Source organism: Haemaphysalis longicornis, unplaced genomic scaffold (genome assembly GCF_048455015.1).
Source record: "Haemaphysalis longicornis isolate Haplotype H1 unplaced genomic scaffold, Haemaphysalis longicornis Haplotype H1 scaffold_15, whole genome shotgun sequence".
In the NCBI taxonomy this organism is placed as follows: domain Eukaryota; kingdom Metazoa; phylum Arthropoda; class Arachnida; order Ixodida; family Ixodidae; genus Haemaphysalis; species Haemaphysalis longicornis.
The window spans coordinates 17,708,407-17,728,540 of NW_027526257.1; the positions used below are offsets into that span (position 1 = coordinate 17,708,407).

The 20,134-nt window shown below is 43.9% G+C and overlaps 1 protein-coding gene across 1 annotated transcript in view; it reads right to left on the reverse strand.

Moving 5' to 3' along the window:
- Positions 1 to 20,134, reverse strand: part of LOC144165814 (BPTI/Kunitz domain-containing protein-like) — a 44,520-nt gene that overhangs the window by 2,357 nt on the left and 22,029 nt on the right. The window contains exons 2-4 of the mRNA XM_077695596.1: positions 18,151 to 18,207; positions 9,887 to 10,066; positions 863 to 922 (exon numbers count right to left, since the gene is read on the reverse strand). Coding sequence (XP_077551722.1) covers positions 863 to 922; positions 9,887 to 10,066; positions 18,151 to 18,207 — 297 coding nt within the window. The remainder of the gene's footprint in view (positions 1 to 862; positions 923 to 9,886; positions 10,067 to 18,150; positions 18,208 to 20,134) is intronic.

The following is a 20,134-nucleotide window of genomic DNA, read 5'->3' on the forward strand; positions in this document are numbered from 1 at the left end:
TGTAGGGGACCTACAATAACAGATTATTTATTCATTCTGTATCTCAAAAAAACGGCAATCTCAAACTAAGGCGCAGTAAAACACCGTTCATTATGAAGTATAACTCGCGAAAGCTAAAACATATATTGTAGGTGTTACTTTCACGAAGACAATCATGGTCGTTACGCCCCTCATCAGCGTTTGAAACAACGCTAAAAATATTCCGCTCATGTGTACAGGAAACATTGTTCCCGTATTTTGTACTCTGATTGCCACTTGGAGGACGCATTACCATACGGCGTAATTCAGCAGAGAATTCCTGCACCCGCGATGTTTCTTAATTGTTTTGAAGTCGCAGCACATAATTACTCAGACAGCAATGTCCTCTCAGCGATGATGTCACTTTATGACCCGTTCCTTAAGCTTACATCCGGCATTGTGAGAGCTAGAAATTTCATTACAGTGTGAACAAACGGTGTATGTTTTTAGCAGACAATATATATCCTATATTTCAACTCCAATAAACAAATAAAATATAATATATACATGCTGCAGGTTAGGTCTTAAATATACCAAACCCATTATAAATAGTTAGGTGGTCGGAGATTCGTGGTTTTTCGTCCTCTAGAAAATTTCAGCGTTAGGTTGAGAAAAAATAACACAAAAGATTAAAAATATTTATATTCTCTGGTTTTCAAAGTGTATTCCTATGGTCTGCACATGTTTGAACAGAAGTTATTAGAAAAGTACAAACATTGTTCTATTACCTGTTTTAAGGCTGTACTTCGATGATCTGAGTAAGAGGACTATTGCCCAACAAATATACATTTCTAATCAGAGGCACTCAAGATTCTCGTCACTTTCCTTTCTGTAGAATGCTTACGTTGAATGAACGAGTACTCTGACGACTCCAGTTCTTCAACTGCTTCGACGCGGGTTGCATCTGAAAAAATAGGTTAGAAAAAGTTTGGTACTTTTTTGTATGGTATGGCACGAACTTGCGAATAGAGGTGTAGGAAACGAGGCCACCAAGGGCTGTGTAAGTAATAGTGGTGTCTCAAATGCAATATGCGCGAATTGGTCGGTTAGGCAGAAACACTTTGGTTTCTTGGAGAATATGCAACCGCGTCGGCAGAGGGGAAGCCTAGCGCGTTATGACAGCGGTAATCCCGCATGCTGACATGGTAGAAGTAAAATTAGTGTGAAGGCAAGCGAGTATCCGGTGAACATTTCAGCTCGTGACTAAAACGACTGCACGTGGAGATCTTTTACTGCAGGGAAGTGGTCGCGTGATTTACTTACGCTCAATTTGCTCGAGCAGTCTGTGTTAAACAACAAAGGAACGAAAGCGAAGAAATATATGCTATTAGAACTTTATACATAATCATCCCTGCACCGAAAAGGTCATCATGATCAGCGTCCATCATGACCTCAAAATGTTTACCTCGAGCTGCTTTGTTATCCTGACATCGTCATCTTGTAAATACAGCCACCTCCGTATTACCATCATCTGTCGGCCCTTGGTATCTGCTTTCGTTTTGCATTGTGCTGCCTAAAAACGGGTTATAAGACCATTCTCCATATTGAAGTCTTCCGAGCTAGCGTTTTGAAAGAGGAACCCTGTGATGCCGACGACCGACCGTTGTATAGGGAAGAGTGACGGTGTTCCTACCCACAGATGACCGAAAGGATGGGGAGGCAAGACAACGATAGAGCTTGTCTCCGACGATTTTCCTGGATGGGTTTAAGCGCAGATTGCGTAAAGGGTGAACTGAATGCCGCGTTACATAGCGTGGCGAAACACGCACTACAAATGCAACATGATGTGAGTTTCTTATGCCGGGAATGTGGATTTAGACACTTCACACGAAAATGAAAAGAAAGACGAATATTGCTCGGAGACTGGGCAGAGAACAAAACAATATTACGTTTGCCCGTAATGACCAGATATGCATGTGATGTGGTGAAGGGAGTTAAGCGCCAGTTAGAACAAAAACTGTATTTGGAATACAATAATAGAGCGATATGATTGAGCGGTTCATCTACAACACATTTATTACCAGAAATGTGCTACCAACAAAATATATATGAAGAAGATATTATCCCTGTACTCTTCGATTTCAATATAGACGGTGGTCAAGGTAAGACGACAGGTTTTTTTAAAATTAGGCGGTTAGATTTACGTGAATACCAGCTTTACAGTGAAGTTATGCACCCAAGGGGACCCAGAATGACATTGTAATTATTTAGGTCGGTGGCTTAATTAACCAAAATTCAATACTCAACTTTTAGTGGCTTCAGTAAGCAGCCATGTTTGTATTGAAAAGTTGGGTGCAGTCGTGTTTCAAAGCAGTTCCAGTAGGCAGAAAACTTCAAGCGCATCGGTACTCCGTTTAGGTGCCGTTTACATGATAACGCAAGAGAGACTGAAGACCGACGCAGAGTTCCTCCGTTTTGTGACGTGCCTGCTGTGTACGGTGTTCAGTTTGACAAGTGGGTGGAGGCGTAGGAAATACTAATTATTGGCACCCTTTCAGTCTTGGCTGGCCTCATTCCAATCAGCAATACTCGGAACCGCTATCGGAAAACAGAAAACAGGGGAGGAGCTTTGCGCTGGTCTTCAGTGTCTAGCATGCGTAATCATGTGAATGGCCATTAAATTTCGCAGTTCGATGTCTTTGACTTGGGATGCGCAACAAGTCTGGCAAATAAATCTACGTCGAAACACAATTGCGTCCAGAAAATGAGGTGGACAATAAAGAGCTAATTGCTTACTCCGCCAAACAGCCACCATTGCATCAACATTATTGCGTATACTGTATATCTGCGACAAACATAGTACAATCAAACATATTACAATCAAGCATTTGAATCGTAAAGTCTACCTCACGCTGCTTCATTAGGGAATGAATTTCGTGAAGCCATGTTCGTAGCTAATACCATTTCTTTTAATGCCGAAAGCTCATTCTCTTCGCGAATAACATTTTCTTCGTACCTATACCACATCTCCTGTTGAATTTACAGCTACTCCACTAAGTATAAAAGAAGCTTTCTATAACAGCTGTTATATAAGTGTAAAAAATACTTTTCACCAGCGCATTTGTGCAGTAAAGAAAGAGACGTTGTACTTAGACTGAAATAGTGGAGGGTTTTTAGGATAGAAATACATACTTCTTCTTGGGCATTAGCATTTTATTTCTCACTTCTCCCGGCCTAATTATGAATATTGAAGCATTCCCGCCTGCCTTAATTACAAGTCAATAATTTCGGCAAACACGTTTTTTTGCTGCAAGGTTGTATTTATTAGGTTTAGGATATTGCACAGTGTCAATCTGTTAGTGATGCGGTGAACCTCGAGAAAAAAGCTCTTTACACCATTACATGGTGGCGCATTTTGTTTTTAGAAATGACAAATTTGCGCACGCGACTGGCGTTGACAAAAACTTGGCGATTCAAAAGTCTCTGGTTACCAAGTGAGAGGAAATAACGGCTGGTCTGTTTAGTGAGTACGACGTCATACCATAAAACCACAAAAAATGAACGATGTAATTTGTGAAATCACTCAGCTGCTTTCTCAACCTTTTCTTAACAAGTCTCACCATTCCTGTAAAACTGCTCGGTAGATCGAAAATCTATATTAGAAAACTTCGGAAACCAGTGACGTGTCTCGTGAAGATCAAATCTCTTTGGTAAAAGATCCGCGCTCTGCTTTCTCGCTGTTAGAGCTTTTCTAGTGTAATACACCACCTGCTATTCGACTGAAAGGTCGGAAACCAAATTTTCAAATGTATCCTATACACGCTTAAAGCTATCACGTAACCCATGAAACATTACCTTACCAATTTACAAAGATATTCTCTCTGAGTCGGATTGAGTGAGTGCCCTCAATTACCTGAGATTACAAAATAAATGAACTTGCAAATACACCGCAAGCTTGCATCGATTCACTCTACGATATTTAGAAGCATTTACCTAATACTGGCATCACACGTAGTTCAAATACTAACATCAGGTATTGAAAATAACTGAGCAATATTTTTCCCCAAAATAATTGCGCTGTCAGCTCACTTGGTGTGGGAGCAGTTTAAAATGCTATTCTCATCACCAAGACTTACGTGTGCCAATACTTTCATGTTGGTTCTATATATGCACGCACCCGTCGGCACAGTTTCTTATGACTGATGGGTTGTAATTTGGTTTCTACACGTTGTCTTTCGATTACCCAAGCTTATTTGCACTTTTGTGCTTTCTTTGTTTCACGTGTTAGCTGTATGCATAGACCTAAATACTTAGTGTCATAGAGTTATCTCATCGGTTTAGTATTTTGAAATAAGCAGTCAGGATGGAAAAGGGCAATCACAAGAGATATTTTTTTGTTAATGCACCTTGTATAGGAGGGAAAAATCTCGATATTTCGAAATTGGGTAGGCATCGAACGCTAAAAAAACAAAACTAAACAAGCTAATATATCATGAATTTTTGCAACCTATACGTGACAACCCTAAATTTAGAAACTATATATCGCGCTGTGTACGTCGGAATAAAATTATCCTCGGGCACATAATGATCTGACGTCAATGAACATGCCAATATTTAGGTTACTTTCAACCATGAATCAATCCCACAAGGCATAATACCAAATATCACTGACAGCCCAGTAAACTGCAGCAACGAAAGGGGATGCAAACGACCACTCCAGCTGAACGATGTGGCACTTGTTACTCTTTCCTAAAGTGGCTACCGAGATTTCTTCATCGCAATAAACATGGCGTAGTGAAGGGCCTAGTTTAGTGTCGTGCCAATCCGCTGAGCAGATGGCAGAGCGCTTTCGGAAAGGAAAGAGTCAGCAAGAAAGAAGAAGAAGGAGCTCGAAAGCGGTCGGACAAGATGACAGCAGGACGGCGCCCTCGCGGTGCAGGCATGAGGTCCGTCACCGGCGCTTCGGTCCAAGTTACCGTCCGTCGCGGTGTACGCCCGACGACAGCCATGGACGCCGCCGGGAGAAGCCGGGATCCGGCCCAAGAATGAGCGGTGTGCCAGTGACCCGGAGCGCGGGCATCGAGGCCTTGTTTCGAGCACTAGCTAATTCCTCCCTCCGCTAATCATCGGCACCACCACGTTCTTCGCCGGGTTGAAGCATCTCACCGCACACGTCTCGTCAGCTCTGCGGACAGACCGCCACGTCGCCTAGGCTCACGGAAGTCACCGGCCCGTCCCCGCTTCATCCATCGTGCCACCCCCAGCGGACTGTAGTGGACCGGTTCCTGGGCAGTCCTTTGCAAGTCTTGTAAATATTGTCTTCCCCCTTTCGATACCTGCCCGTTTGGATTGTCTATCGAATATAACGCGTGTATTTGTGTAGGCAGTAGTCCGACTCATAGCTCTGCACTCGTTCCGGCCCAACAATCATAACACAAGCCCTTTGTAAATTGGGCCGGTGCCATGACGCTTCCTTCTTTTCATTGGGAATGCTTTTAGTAAAATTAATCCCAATTAGGTGCCATGCGTGTGTCTGTGGGAATTGAAGTCAATATCGCTAACCCTCTTTACGAAATGCATGAATGCAAATACAGTCAGCATACACTTCACTGTCCAAAAGAACGGATTATCTCCCCGTAGATAAAACGCCACCCCCTTGCCCAACACCAGTTGCCCTGTAGTCTCACTTCTCAGAACTGCATTTGGTGCTCTAGTAATCCGTATTTTCCTTTTTCAGGTGACATATTCCGCCGTTCACCACCAGTTTGAGAAAAAAGAAGTCTGAAACGAGTGTTTCTTTGGCGCTATCGTTCTTCTTCCTATGGTTATTGTGATTTCTAACTTATAGTGTGCTGTACCAGCTTCCTGTAGGAACTGATTTCAGCAAGAAAGGGTATTATGAAATCACAAACAGGCGCAATATCTTCAATTTCACCTTATATACTATGTAAAACCATCACAATATTTAAAGAAAAACAACTGTTACAAAATTTTCAATAAAAAAAATGCTTTCCGCATGTTGTTTGCCCATTTGTCGGTAAGCAAACATAGATACACATGTCAACTTCGTTGTTTGGTTCGACCGGGTGTGTGTTATCAATTGTAATTTCGACATCAGATGACTTTATTGTTGTATAACATACTGCCGGAAATTATGGTCAAATTATTCCTCTGTGTCGCCATCAATCTACGTTCTTACCCAAGGTTTATTGCGATGAGTAGTCTATTGCTTCAAAAATGGCTTTTCTCTTGGCTGTGTTGCAAAAAAATATATGTTGGGTAATAATTATACCAACAATACAAGGCGCTACCGGAACGGATTGGGCTGACCTCCGGTTATCTTCATGATGTTCCTTTCCCGAGAACTTCTCCTCCAAGCCGCAGCAGTGCTGAAGATCTGAACCGAGCAACTCAGCTTCCGATTCAAAAATAGCAGTTTATATACAGCCCAGCGGGCAGCTAAGAAACAGTGCTCGGTGGAGGCCGCAGACGATGGGCCGAGAGCTCCGGTGCCAGGACCGCGTCTGCGGGCTCTACCGAGCACTTTTTCTCAGCTGCCCACTGGGCTCTATATAAACTACAGTTTTGGTACCGGAAGCTGAGTTTGTCGGTTGAAGATACCGGGGATCAGATGCTAAGCGCTGTTGCGGCTTGGAGTAGAAGCCCCGGGGAAAAGAACATCGCGAAGATAACTGGCGCAGTCGACAAGATCTTCAACAGTGACGACTCAGCCAGCGGGCGGACGAGACGGACCCCTCGACGGACGGAGCACGTGTAGAAATTGAGGTCTGCCGAGTGAGATCGGCGGGAGCAGCGAGCTCGCCAGCCTTGCGGAAAAGCGGCTCGACCGACGGTGAGCGAACTTCTCAACTGGGACCGAGGCAATCTCTCCCGCCTGCTGAGTGGTGAAAAAGCAGCTTAACCAGCGGTCAGCGGAGACATGAGCAGCCCACTGAACATGGAGCGGTCGGAGCAGCGAGCGGTCGGCAGGAGAGAAATCAGCTGACCATTGTTTGGCGGACCCCTCGGCGGAAGGAGCCACGCATCAATGGATACTCCATCTGCACTGGTGCGGCATCTCTACAGACACCGAGTTATGCAGGTTACTGCCTCGCTTGACGCTGAATCTGCGATTGACCATGACATCTAGTGGGTGTATAGGTCTAGTGGCAAGATAATGATGAGGATTAGGAGGCGCTGGATATGAGCGGTGCAGGGACAGCAAGCGTTGCAATGTCATTCGCTTTGAAGCTCGCGCTATTGCATGCAAAATTTAGAGTCGCTCAGGCAGAGTTAGCGGCAGAACGTTTGAAGTGTGAACGCTTGAAGAGTTTGAAGAGTGCTAACAATGTTTCTGCTTCACCGATTGCTCAAAGCAGTGCTTAGCACTGAGGAGGAGAGTGCACTGTGGTGCGGCGGTAGCCTGAAGATGTGTGGGGTGGAACCCATTCATTGGCCGTGTGTGAGCCTACTGTTTGTAGGACTCCACATGGTTAGACTCACACGGGAAAGGTGGAGAGGATAGTGGCGCATGCTCCTGCGTGGGCGTTCAGATTTCTTGTAACCGTAGACCCGAAGTGTGAAGCGTCCCGCGTAGAAAGCCTCACCGAAATGACGATGGCGGTGAAGGAAGGTGTTGCGCGCGAGGGTGCATTAGGAAATGACAGGCAGTCAAAGGTGAATGAGAGAGTGCCATTTTTTTTGCCGTGAAAAAGCTGGTAGCAAGAGAAACAGCCTCGGCTGCATCGCATGTTCGCGTTCATGTGGCCGATGAGTTCCTGTCTACTCCTTGCACCACACAACGGTGTGTGAGGAAAGAACGGCACTTCGTGCGCACGCGGTTCTTCAGTGGCACCCGAACGCGAGGGATTGTACAGAAAGGAGCGAAACAACTATGCAGTTCCTAAAGCAGACGTTCTGATGGGGCTGGGGCTGGCTTCAATTGAACGTAAGCCCGTTGTCGCAGCGTGCAGAGACGGAGAACATTCCCGGAGCATGGGTGAACGGCCTGTTGCTTTGGAGGATGTAGCAGCACGGGAATCGCGCGAGGAATAGGATGCAATTGGTGCCGCGTACATTTCGTCTAGTGTTTCTCGAGATCCCCAAATGTCATGTCACGAAGATGTGATTGCTATGGGACGTTCCAGCGATTTGAAAGAGGAAAGCGTAAATCAGGGTACGGCTGCTTATGTAATGCAGCCCCAGGCAGTTGCAGGTAGGACTGCAGGCGCAGCTGATGAGACAGCCAATGTCAGCGTTAATGTGGCTGCTAAGCAGCCCTCTGCTGCTTAGACTGACCAACGGTGTGTAGTGGAGCATGACGTTCCAAGCGCACAAGCGGCCGAACCCGAGGGTTGGCCTAGAAAGAGAAGAAAGCGTCAATCAGCGTCACCTCTGTGCGGCGTAGCTGCAACACATGCTGACTACCCAGCAGCGGTCCCTTCTCGACCAAGAAAGCGAGGAGGACAGGGGGCCATGACACTCTTGTGCGACGACGTTCGCCGTATGGCCGGGGGGTTTTCGAAAGACGACGGCCTGTGCATACAACCTTCTAAAGGCCGCTCGCTCTAACTGAACAAGAGTGTTGTGGCTATTCTTTGTCATGGTGACCTGCAGCCAGGGTCATGGGGCACTGGCCAAGCCGAGTATTGGTCGTCAATTGAAGGAACGATGGTGCAAGTGTGTGCGTGGTGTGTGGTGTGTGAAACATTCCGAAAGTTATGTTCACAGTGGTGGTAGAGGTTTCGGGCACCTCGATGCACTAACTAGCGCTGGTCCTCGGAAGAGCAGCGCGGAAATGCCAATAACGTGTCGCGCGACGCTTTCAAACGCCGCTTATTCCGAGACAGGCCGCGCCTGCTCGCACCGGTTGTCTTAACGGCCACCACATGGGGATGCATCCAGACGAAGAATACTCGCTTTTCCACCTTCGCTGGCCCTCAGCGGCAAGGGGAACGGAAGATGAGACGGACAGATGCGGTCCGGCCATCGGGGCTCTCGGCCCGTCGTCTTCGGGCTCCAACGAGCACTGTTCCTTAGTCTCCTCAGTGTAATGTAAATAAATGTACAGTTTTGTATCGTAGGCTGAGTTTGTTCATTGACGATACCCGGGGTCATATCCTCAGTGCAGCGGCGGCTTGGAGGAGAAGCCCCGGGGAAACGAACATCGCAAAGATAACACCTTCTTTGAATAATAACACAGTACCTTGAACCTGTACGTCAACACTTCTTTTTAAACAACCCATAAGGGGGCTATCTTGAGCGCGGAAGCTTTGGCGCGATGTCCAATGTATTCGAACACTTAAAACTATCTAGAGAGATCTCACAGGCAGATTTCCTTTGGCGTTTCATTGCAAGCGGGGCTATCGTAACTCTGTTTTGAAGAGCTTCCGTGTGAACAAATATTTCAAAGCATGTATGTGAAACACAAATGGTAAAGAAATACCATTTAGGTAAAAATTTACTTATGAGAATGCTTAACATGTGTACGCGTATGGACCTGATACGTTGAGCAGCCCCAAATGCAATGTGCTATCCATATCACTATATCATCCTTTCACTGACCTGTTCAATGTGAACTGATACATTGTAAAACTTCGGCACATAGACTTCAGCAATTTTATTACTCCTAAATATGAAGATTAGCTGTCGAGCAAAGTTTATTACGGTTAATGTCTTGATTTATCTGTGGACGAGCAGAGTATATAGATTTTGAAAAGAATTTTTATCATCGGCGCCGGAACAGCGAGCGAATATTATTTGCTTACAATCAAGGAAAAAGCGGACTAGTGCAAACGTTTGGTACATTGAAATGTGAGATAGCAACACCAACTACACGCGAAGTGACAGCGCCTAGTCTGTCCCATTTTCTGTCAAATCCAAGCGCTCTTGTGTACTATCATTATAGAGTTAGGTCATTTTCACCTACTGAGACACTTGGAGTAGCAGGCCTCCATTGTTGGGTACTTGTTATTGGTGCCATCACAGCCTCCGTAGACGAAGGGCTCGCACAATTTAGTCTTTGCGTTGAATGCCCACATGGGGATTTCATCAAAGCAGGGTCCACTGTCGGCCTTGGAAAGGCAGTATGCCTCGTATTCACTGGTGGCTGTAAGAAACCTAGTAAATTTCCAAGGATATTTGTAAACAGTCCTACAGCAAAATAAAATAAAGATCAAATCAACAAAACAGTTGCAAAACTGGCGACATTGTGCCCTTTTAATATTTATCTCATGTCAAAACCCAAACTTACCGGCACAAGGAAAAGTAACATTTTCTCTAAGCAATGCGGTAGCCTCTGTGAGATAAATATTGTAGATTTACATATACTGCACTTTCCTTATAAACATTGGGCAAAAAATCCAGTAGTATGTTAAAAAATTCGCGAAGTTCTGTGGGTTAGGGTTAGGATGTGGGTTAGGATGCCACCTGGCGGGCATTTTTTCTGCACTTTTTTTCTGTCTTTCCAATTTTTTTTACTGTTTTAGTGACCTACCACATTCTCCCCTTTGCTTTCCGAGGTTTTCTGGACGGCCAACCCCTAGTTGTGTGATAATTTAATCAGAACATCATTTTCTAAACTGACTCGCTTTATAAATGTATATATATATATATATATATATATATATATATATATATATATATATATATATATTTATATGTATATATATAGCTCGATAGATAGATAGATAGATAGATAAATAGACAGACACAGTAATAAGAATTGACAATCTCGAAAGGGACGATGTGGGAGGTCCTTCAAACAGATAGTTTGGAAAGAATGAAAGTGGAGGGATAGCGAGGGCCTCTGTTCTGGGAGTCTTGGTGCCATAGGAAGCTTAAAAGTATTTAATGCTGGTCGACCACTCTCGACAAGTCGTAGTCACTCGGGTCACGGCACGGGGGTTAAAAAAAAGGTGCCCTTGTATCCTAGTAGTCAGAGTGGCGCTAGCTACCACTCCCCAGCACAGGAAACAAAAATACCTTAACATAATACACTAGAAAGTGGAGGGGCAAATAGCCCCCCCCCCCCGGTAGCATAGTGGTTATCACACCAGACCAGTATTCTGGAGGTCGTGGTTCGGATCCCAACTGGCGGGTATTTGTTCTTCACTTTCTTTCTTTCTTTCCCAGTTCTTTATCGGCTTCAATGACCTACCACATCCCCCCCTCCCACCAGTTTGCTTTCCGGGGCTTTCCGGACTGTCAACTCTTATAACTGTCGTATTTTCAACGAGCCCCTCATTTATCATTCTGATTCACTACATGCATAGCGATGGTCCCTTTTCTGGCATTCTTGGTGCCATAGGAGGCTCAAGATGATTCAACGGTGCTCGACCACTCTTGACATGTCGTAGACACTCGAGTCACGGCCCGAGGATAAAAAAGAAGGTCCCCTTCACCCCGAGTTGTCGGAGTGGCGCTGGCTACCCCCCCCCCCCCCATCACGGGAAACAAATTTATTTTAACATAAATACTCCAGAAAGTGGAGGGGAAAATCGCACCGCCGGTATCGTAAGGGTTATCGCACCAGACAGGTATTCTTGAGGCCGTGAATTCGGATCCCACCTGGAGGGCATTTTTTTCTCCACTTTCTTTCGTTCGAAATTTTTTATCTGTTTCAGTGACCTACCACATCCTCCCCTTTGCTTTCCGAGGTTTTCTGGACTGTCAACTCTTATTACTGTCTTATTTTCAACGAGCCCCTGATTTCCCTTTTTGGTTTGCTATCGAGGGCTTCTGTTCTGGCAGTCTTGGGGCCATATTAAGCTTAAGAGGGTTCAACGCCAGTCGACCACTCTAGAGATGTCGTAGACCCTGGAGTCACGGCCCGGGGGTTAAAAAGGAGGTCCCCTTTACCCCGAGTAGTGCGAATGGCGCTGGCTACCACCCCCTAGGACAGGAAACAAAAATACCTTAACACGAATACCCCAGAAAGTGGAGAAGAAAATCGCCCCGCCGGTAGCCTAGTGGTTATAGCATCAGACCGGTATTCTGGAGGTCGTGGGTTTTGATCCCACCTTCCGGGCATTATTTCTTCACTTTCTTTCTTTCTTTCCAAATTCTTTATCTGTTTCAATAAGCTACCACAACCTCACCTTTCCTCTTCAAGGTTTTCAGGACTGTTAACTCTTATTACTGTCTTATTTTCAACGAGCCCCTGATTTCCCATTCTGATTCGCTATATAGATACAGACATATATACGTATATATTAAGGTTGCAGTTGTCATTGCCAGTGTTATTCGGCTTTTTAAAACTATTTAATAGTGCGAAATGATGTGTGTTTATCATGTTTCTTTGATACTGTGATTAACAAGCCAAATTAGAAGTCGAGAAAAAATGCACCGTTTTTTCCGGTAGCTGGAGTCAAACCCAGATATCCGCATAACGCGTGCGGAGCCGTAAGCATTGTGCTATTCCGCGACGGCTCCCATCTCGACTTTACGGCGGGGGTTTATATTTACAACTGCTCTGAGGCCGGTCAACCAGCGTCGCCCCTCGACCCCCGCGGGAGACGTAGAACGTGTTTTTCCCTGCGGCCGCGACGTAAGACGTGGTCGGAGGTGGGGTTAGCAATTAGCATTTCCGGACTGCTGGAGCCAGAGCCCTCGTAATGCATGTAGCAGAACACAAAGATACGGGAGAGGGACTCAAGAGGGACACATATCAAGGTTGCAGTCGTGATTGCCAGTGCTATTCTGCTTTTTTTTAATATTAATTAGTGCCGAATGACGTGTGTTTGTCCTGTTTCTTTGATACAGTAATAAATAGGCGAAAATTGAACTTCGAGCAAAAGCCACCGTTTTATCCGGAAGCGGGAGTCTCCGCTTGACGCGTGCGCTGCACTAACCGTTGTACAACTCCGCGACGCCTCGGCTCTAGACTTCACGGCGGGGGGTTATATTTACAACGGCTCTGAGGCCGGTCAACTAGCGCCACCCCTCGACCACCGCGACATTTCTAGAACGTGTTTTTCCCAGCGTCCGCCATGTAAGGCGTGGTCGTATGTCGGGGTTAGCACTTGGCATTTTCGAAATGTTGAAGCCAGAGCCTTCGCAATGCATGTAGCAGAACAGAAAGATACGGGACTCAGGACTCGGTAAGGACACATATAAAGGTTGCATCGTCATTGCCAGGGCTATTCGTTTTTTTTAATATTTATTAATGCTGAATGACGTGTGTTTGTGATGTTTCTTTGATAAAGTGGTAAATAAGCAAAAATAGAAAGTCGAGAAAAATCCGCCGTTTTTTGCGGAAATGGGAGCCGAGACCACACCTCCGCATAGCGCATGCGGTGCGTTAACCATTGTGCTATTCCGCGACGGCTCCCCTTTCGACTTCCCGCGGGGGTTTATATTTACAACTGCTCTAAGGCCGGTCAACTAGCGCCGCCCCTCGACCACCGCCGGTCACGTAGAACATAATTTTCCCAGCAGCCACCTCGTAAGGGGTGGTCGGAGGGCAGGGGACTCCTGCTTCCGGAAAAAACGGCGGATTTTTCTCGACTTCTATTTTTCTTATTTACCACTTTATCAAAGAAACATGCGAAACACATGTCATTCGGCGCTGATAAATATTTTCGAAAAAAGCCTAATAGCACTGGCAATGACGACGGCAACCTTGATATGTGTCCTTACCGAGTCCCTCGTCCCGTATCTTTCTGTACTGCTACATGCATTACGAAGGCTCTGGCTCAAACAGCACGAAAATGCCAATTGCTAACCACGATATATATACACATATAGATATATATAAATATATATATATAAAAAATAAATATATCTATATATATATATATATATATCTATATATCCTGAGAGTAGTAGAACTTTGAAGATGGTAGTGAGCATAAGAGAAGAAAAACTTCGAACAGGGTAAAAGCACGATTGTGGCCTCCGTTTCAGCAAAGAGAACTTGCTTTCCTCAGGGCAATCTGCAAACCCCCGGTAACTCGAACTCGCATATCTCAAAATCTTGGTTAAGTCGAAACTTTTTTGCGCCGTGCATAAACCTCCCATAGGTGCTCTTTATTTACCCCCTCTTATGTCGAAACGTTTTTGGATATCTCAAAATCTTGACCGGGAGTGCTGAAGGCAAAGTCTACTCCTGACAGGAAACGAGGGCTCCATGCGAACGCTTTTCTCTTACCGTAATGCCGAACGCGGTCGTGAAGGGCAAATTTGAAATTCCCGTGGACGCAGCCGTTTCCTATCCACCTTGTCAAGCAACTGTGTGAGTGATCACGTGTGCGCACCGGCGCGCGACTTAAGCGTGGTGGGGCGGCGTGTGCAGCATGTGCCCGTCAGTACGCAACCTAGCCCTTGCATGTGTGAGCTGGTATTTGTTTTCTCCGCGATCTGGACGTGACGGATCTTGAGTTCAGTTTAGCTGAGTAGTGAGTGGTCTGTGCAACGGACGCTTCCGAATATCGACCAAGATGTCCCGCCCAAAGCACCGCAAATCTCTCACGTTGGAGAGGAAAGTCGCGTTAATCAACGAATTTTTTTCCCTGCGAATTCTTGTGTCTTTACTACGGTAGCTCTCCCGTGCTGTGGAGCGTTTCCTCGCAGCACTAGCTTTTTTTTACAGTGACCTGGGCAAACATTTTCGCCGTTTTGCTTAACTCGAAATGCCGCTTATATCGAATTTTTTCTCCGTTTTTACTACTTCGAGTTAACGAGGGATTGCTGTATATGACCAGACCACCGTGAATGACTGCTAGTTTTTAAAAACAGATTTTAAAAATCCCACAGGTATTGTATTAAAATAAACTTCAACAGACTGCCACCTTTGTGGAAAACAAGAAGAATCCGAGCTTTTTGAACTTCTCTTGGGACATAAGAAATTGCTATATTTCCTTTGAAATACGTATTGCTAATCACCCCTTTCAGAGTATTTTATGTCTATTAGTAGCTTTGAACGTTGGAACAAGGATTTGCGCACAACCAAGACATCTGCAGAAATAAGGAGATTTCATTTATTTGTGCACTAATCTCCATCGACCACAACAGACATCACCACCACATAAGTAGGCCTCTATAATAATTCTGCCTCAAAGAAATTTTTTTTACTTTGTTTGATCGAAAACGTTAGCAGAAAAAGGTAAAGGTTGGACACGAACGTCTTTCGCGTTAAATTGTATATTTTTAGCATGATCCAGAATATAAATACCGTACAGCTTTATTAGACCGGGCCAAACAAACGATTTTTCCACACCTGCCAACGATATTTAAAAGATATGCCAGGAAAGATCATAATGTTGTGGGAAATATAACTTAGCTCTCAGGAGCCATCAATTGGCTGAATACATTCTATACGAAATGGTAAACAGAACTTCACCAAGCTAAACGGCTCATGCTTCGACATAAAGAAATTGACCGTACTATAAGTGGGCAATGTTGCGCCGAATTTTCCGTGAAAGCTGTTTATCACTTACAAGGTACAAAAAAGTTTTTAGGTAATGGGCTATACGATATCAAGACATATTTGGACATTTAAAGAAGCTATACGGTATTTAGACATGTTTGCTTCTGGAGTCTCTTAAGAAGCAATTACCTTTCTCTATCACGTAAATTGCTTTTTGCATTATCTCCATTTAGTGAACACTTGGGCCATCACCACCATCAGAAATTGAATCGCGCGCCCTTTCCGCATTTAAACTACGTCCTTGAAGGGATTTCAGTAACTTCCCATACATATTTTCGCCGAATTGTTTAGATTAACCCGATGCTTGGTGAAAGCCTGTTGAAAATCGTGCAATGAACATGTTTGAACACATGAACGCACTCTTTTAAAACCATTTATGGGGTGCGCTAAAGACTTTAAAAATGGAGGTGCTTACGTCCGAAAGGAGGCAAAGTTGTGTGTTTGATTGTTTAGTTTCCGTGACAAATGGGTCGGGTATTCTTGAAATTTCGCATGGGAGTAACTGGATCATGATTGAAATGTATTTCCATTCTTCTATTCTTACGAACGATCCCGTTTGCTTTTCAGAGGTCATAAGTGCACAAAATCATGCTCAAAAACGTTTGTGCTCTCGCAAAGCACGACATAGGAGTTTGGCTCACGGAAAGTACTGCCTTTGGAAGCCCCTCTTTTGATATCTCTTGTTCCGCCGCGTTGATAAATATATATTTTATACCCAGGTATAAACATCCTAACTTGGCCTGCGTTGTGGACTCAACTTCTAACTGTGCACAAAACAGCTCGTCGTAATTTGGCTGCAGCGTCACAGAATGACTTTGTATATGCTCAAGAAAGAACCTGAATTTTAATGGTTTCCCAAATAGCATTAAGAACCTTTTTTGTTAGCTAATAAATGTCGATAACATTCGGAAAATTATAACGCACTACAAGCAGCGAGCGTCAGGCCTAAAAGGTTCTTTTTTGCAAACCGAACAAATTAGCCGGGAAGAAAATGATGTACCCGTATTACATCAAACCACGAACTAAGAAAAATCAGTTAAGAATATGGACATATGAACCACGCGTGATCTTATAAACAGTTATATTGCAAATAATCGCGACATGTATATTAGGACGACACCTTCTCCTGAAATAAGCAATGTATGTAATTTGTTGTTTTCGTGTAACCGAAACAACCTAATAGGTTCAATTATCACAAGATATTTCAACAATAATCACATCATGAATAAATGTTGCTTTGGTCTCAAGCAAACAATGTATAGAAACTTACGGTATTTTAAATGAAAATGGCAGTTTCGTGTAGATATTTTTTTTGCGTTAGTAATGATAAAGATGTAAAAAATGCAAACAGGTTAGACTGCTTCACCATTTTCGTAGAAGTGCACAACGCACTCTCTTCATCTGATACATCGAAGTCACTCCCAAATAATTGAACTTTATGCTGCACTCACCGGAACATGTACAAGATTTTGTGTAAAGCTTGTACTGCCTCATAAAGACGAAATGCATAATGTCTAAGGCACCTGATATGCAAATAAACAGTGTTCAAACAATAAACAAGATCACTCACGAGCGCAACTGGCTTTGCATAGTTGTTCTGTTTCGAAGACGTTGCCTTTTCGATTACATCGGACGTAGTGGAAGGGCTTGCACTTGGCCGCATCGGTGTCATATTAAAAAAGTTGGTAAATCTCTCTGCAGTCTCCTTTTGCTTTAGGTTCCTGGCAAACGGAGCTTGTGTCTGCAGGTATTTTCCCAATAAAAGTCCGTCATTTACATTGAAATATATATCGTTTAAAGCATTATAACTAAAAACGAATTATTCAAATGCGTAACACAAGCGTCCCTTTGGAATATAGCACAGAAGCATTTCTGTTGTCGCGTTATTGCTACTGCACAAATCGCAGTATCCTAATCACCTGGAACATGTTTGCTTGTACTTAAGATTCAGGGGATCGTTGTTATGCTACTTTACCCTGGGCAAAACTGGGTCAAAAGCAAACGCACTCAGGAAATTATCACTTTATCACTTTTTGCGTACAAATTTTCTACACAGGGTACCAAGAGGAAGTAGCTGTTGCATGTCTACAGAAAAAGTGAAAAAATGTTTTTGTTTCACTGAAATAAACCCTAATTCCACTTGGTTAACTACTGAAGACACAAATGTAACTGCACAAACATTATAGAGTGAATTATGCTCTTCGCGGTCTACTATCAGCATGGGCAGTCTTTTTTATACTTGTCGAACCTCATTGGAGGTATTGCAAAAAATACAAAACAAGTAAGAATTCAGGCGACAACTGGAAGGACTGAGAGCATTGTTATATTTGGACAAAAGGTTATAAATATAAAAGCAATAAAGGTTGGAATATTTGCTTTTTAGATTGTTACTGTGCTTCTTCATTATTCCAAATTTCAGGTTTGGTTGCTCACTTGATGAGCATCATATCTTGCAGTATAGCTAATAAAAACGTTCAGATAGCGGGTACGCGGAACGTGGCGACCCGCACCTCGTGTCGCTTTCCGCTGTAATGGGAATGGTTCGTGGGAAAAATGAATAAACTACACCAGTTGGCGACTATTTGGTATATTTTTGGTTTACCATTAGGTACAATGTTCCCATGAAAAAAAAGCAGCATAAAGGAGGCCATTGGGATAAAAATATTTTCTGCAAGCACGTAACCATTATAGGCAGAGACAAGACAAAAAATGCAACGAGTCACCATATAACAACACTCTCGAAAAAAACAGGTTGATGTACGCACTCCATTGCGATGCCAACTGTGTGCGGGGACGAAGGTTGGCGCTCACAGTGACGTCACCTGCAAAAAACATGAAACTTATAGGTCGTAGTGGATGCGCATTGTTATTCTTGTATTTTTTAACAATCTGAAATTCCGTATGCAGCTAGTATTGCTACAGGTAAAACAGTAAGTCTCGTAAGGGTACTATTAGGGTAAATATATGATACACAAAAACACACAGAGGTCTACATGTACCAGAACGTTTGACGGATTGAGGACGTACTAATGAATTCATAATTACAACTATAAAAACATTGGTTCTCTGCATTTCTAAAACCGTAATTATGCCATCATTCAAACCGCTTCCTGAGGTGTATAAATCGAACTGCATACGCTTTATTACATATACTTTTACTGTTTCACTGTATTTGCAACACCTACTTCCTGACCAAATTTCCGACCAAATCGTACTGTCCAAATTTGTGACCCTCTATTAGGTTTCCCGGACGTTGAGCTAGAGACTGCAGATGCTGTTAAACCGACTAATCTGCAATTTTCATTGTACACTATAACAAAATGTATATTTTTGTTGTCACAAAGTTTCATTTACTAAACTTCTTGAAGTTCAACTGTGCAATATTTAAACAGGCTGCCGTTGCATTGCAAACGTTTTACGGATAATTTGCTCGTTATGTTATGATAATTCTTGGCCAATCTGCCCAATATTCCGCAAGTAGATAGCGAAGCCCCAAGAACTAGACAAGACCTGGCAGGGTTGAAGGCTGTTCAGTATATTGTGGCTGGCCCATCGTAAACTAAGTTGTACCAGCCAAGAGCAGCCTGTACGCATTACAGTAAACAGCATTGTGAAATTGAATAGCACCTTTGATGCTTAGCACTGCCCGAACAGGTCACAAACCAATCACATCGATACTAAACACCGTCGCCTATTTTCACATTATCACCTGTCAAGTCGAGGGAGCTCATATCACCAATCACGGTGGGCCAAGAAAGCGGGAAAACGCGTTGAATGGGTGTTGCGGTTGGCGAATCCCTTAAACAACATTCATAAACTTCTCAGAACCAGCACTCAACTAGCAGAGACAGCGAAGATAGACATTATGGAACGACATTACATCACTGGCATTGGTTTGGAGGTGGGTACGACAACAGCGCAAGGATGCTGTTCATGATCCCCTTTGCGCTCCTTATCCAGGTCACAGCAGACTATCTGATGTCACTATTCGAACAATCGACGACTTGGGTCATACCGAATGGGGTATGGATGCCCCCGTGCCCGAGTGTTGCCACTGGGAACACGATTCTATGGTGCATAGTGCCGCACACATCACGGAGTTATATAAAACAGTTGATGGAGGGGTCGTCCAGCAGTGGGCCTGGCAGCAGTGCAAGGATGCAGTTCATGAAACTATTTGTGATTCTTATCGAGGTGGTCAACCTTTGCAAGAGATATTTGAAAAGTAATGATGTGGGTTTGCTCCCGCTTCTCTGCCTATGTTTTATTGACATGTTGTGTAAACTATCGGTGCCCCTTTGTTTTTATTGCTTCTGAATGCCGACGCGAAAAAAAAACACACACCTTGATGAAGTGGCTATCTCAGCGCAGGTCAAGGCTATTGCTGAAGAAATCAAAGAAAGAAAGAAGTCAAATAATTCAACTGACGAGAATCTCAAAGGTATAAGAAGCTAGAGAAGATGACTTACCCATAAAAGTGTGTGCCTTATTGCATGTTAAAAATTTTCCAGCTAGAGAAGAAGAAAGTAGATGACTCGGAAACTCATAGCCGTCGTTCGAATTTCATTTACTGCGGTGTGTCTGAAGAACGAGGACAAACCACACAAAAGCTGTAGGATGTAGTCAAGACAGAAATATTCAACAATACTCTAGACGTACGAATGTCATCATGCGACAAAATTTACCATACTAGCCACCCTAAACGTGGAGAGGGTGCCAGCAGAAGGTCAAATACATAAAGTTACAGAA